This window comes from Bombyx mori, chromosome 23 (genome assembly GCF_030269925.1).
Source record: "Bombyx mori chromosome 23, ASM3026992v2".
NCBI lineage: Eukaryota > Metazoa > Arthropoda > Insecta > Lepidoptera > Bombycidae > Bombyx > Bombyx mori.
The window spans coordinates 12,489,948-12,491,509 of NC_085129.1; the positions used below are offsets into that span (position 1 = coordinate 12,489,948).

At 44.6% G+C, this 1,562-nt stretch overlaps 1 protein-coding gene across 1 annotated transcript; it reads right to left on the reverse strand.

Moving 5' to 3' along the window:
• Positions 1-431: 431 nt before the first annotated feature.
• Positions 432-1,140, reverse strand: LOC119630334 (uncharacterized). The gene is made up of 2 exons (XM_038019344.2): positions 1,036-1,140; positions 432-944 (listed from the first exon to the last, which is right to left on the reverse strand). Exons 1-2 carry the CDS (start codon positions 1,138-1,140, stop codon positions 432-434), a joined length of 618 nt encoding a protein of 205 aa, XP_037875272.2.
• Positions 1,141-1,562: the final 422 nt, after the last annotated feature.

Consider the following 1,562-nt stretch of genomic DNA (forward strand, 5'->3'; position numbering starts at 1 on the left):
ACAAATGCCAACTTTTCTAAACAAAAATAGGAACTTTTTAGTATTGATAGTAATCACTTTTACTATGTGCGGAAAAGGGATATTGTTGCAAGTATATTCAATAAAGATTAGAAGTTACAGAGAGATCTTCCTATTCGTACACTCTTGACAGAGTGGTCGTGGTCATGCATCAATCTGATCCTGCGGTACCGATGCGACGCCATGTGGCACGGTGTTGCGCAGAGTGAGAGCAATCGTTTATGTTGGAGTAGTCACAGGTTTTATGAGGTCGGTCCATCGTGTTGGAGATCGTCCGCAAGATCTTTTGCCCTCGACTTTTCCGTGCACCACCAGCCGCTCAATGGAGTCCTCATTACGAGTGATGCACACGAAGAACTTGAGGATTCGTATTTGGACTGTTGACGATAGTCTCTCCTTGATGTTGAGCTCTTTCAGGATCGAAACATTGGAACGGTGTGCGGTCCACAGAACTCTGAGGAGACGTCTCCAATGCGTTCCAATGCGTCAATCATACGACGGTCTTGCCTCAGCGTCCACGTCTCAGCCCCATACAGAAAGATTGGAAAGACCAGGCATATCATTAACCGAACTTTTGTGTTTTTGGTTATTCTGCAGTCGCTCCAAATCTTTGTTAGCCTCTCAACTGAGGATCTTGGCACGGCGCAACGTCTTCGGATCTCATCTTCGCAGCCTCCATCGTTGGTGACAGTGGAGCCTAGATAGACATAGCTATTCACTAAATCGGACCCCGCTATATATTGGACTTCCGGCTGGTTTATGTTAGCACGATCTACGATCATCATTTTGGTCTTATCACGATTGATCCCAAGTCCAAAATCTAAAGCTGTGATCTCCAGCTGGCGAAGAAGCACCTCGATTTCGTCTCTGGTTGATGCTAAGAGGGTAGTATCATCGGCGTATCTTAAGTTTAATATTCCTTTATCCTAATGTTCAAGAACTATCCGCATGATATATGTACTCTGTTTATATATTAAATAAAAGTGGAGATAGTATAAAGCCCTGCCTAACGCCTGCCTGTGTGCTCCAGCGTTCGGAGTCAATACCGTCAACACGAATAGCGGGCGTGCCATCTTCGTACAGACGTCTGATGGTGTGTACAAGATGTTGCAGTACACCCATTTCCGTCAGTACCAACCACAGCTTCCACCACTTGACGGTATCAAAATATCGAAAATCCACGAAGCACACATATAGGCTAATATTACATTCTCTGGCCTTTTCCACAATTTGCCGCATTACGAGTTGCTCTCTTGTGCCTCGACCTTTAACAAAACCTGCTTGCTCGGGGGCGATCTCTTGGGACAAGTAACCTTGGAGCCTCGTGTTAATTATGTTCAGCATGACTTTACTGGTGTGAGATATGAGAGAAATTAGTCTTTAGTTATTGCACTTCTTCGTTGATCCCTTTTTATGAAGCGGAATGAATATGGAATGCAACCAATCGCTCGGCCAAACGCCAGTGACTCAAATTCGACAACAGATGATGTGCAGTATATCTAGTCCGATTTTCCCTATGGCTTTTATTATCTCGATGGGGATTT

What these genes read in the sequence shown, in the direction of transcription:
- LOC119630334 (XM_038019344.2), bottom strand. Translation starts at nt 1,140, where the DNA reads ATGGGTGTACTGCAACATCTTGTACACACCATCAGACGTCTGTACGAA. An exon ending in CCGAACGCTGGAGCACACAG is followed by an intron (nt 945 to 1,035) that starts GCAGGCGTTAGG and finishes CTTGAACATTAG; the next exon opens with GATAAAGGAATATTAAACTT.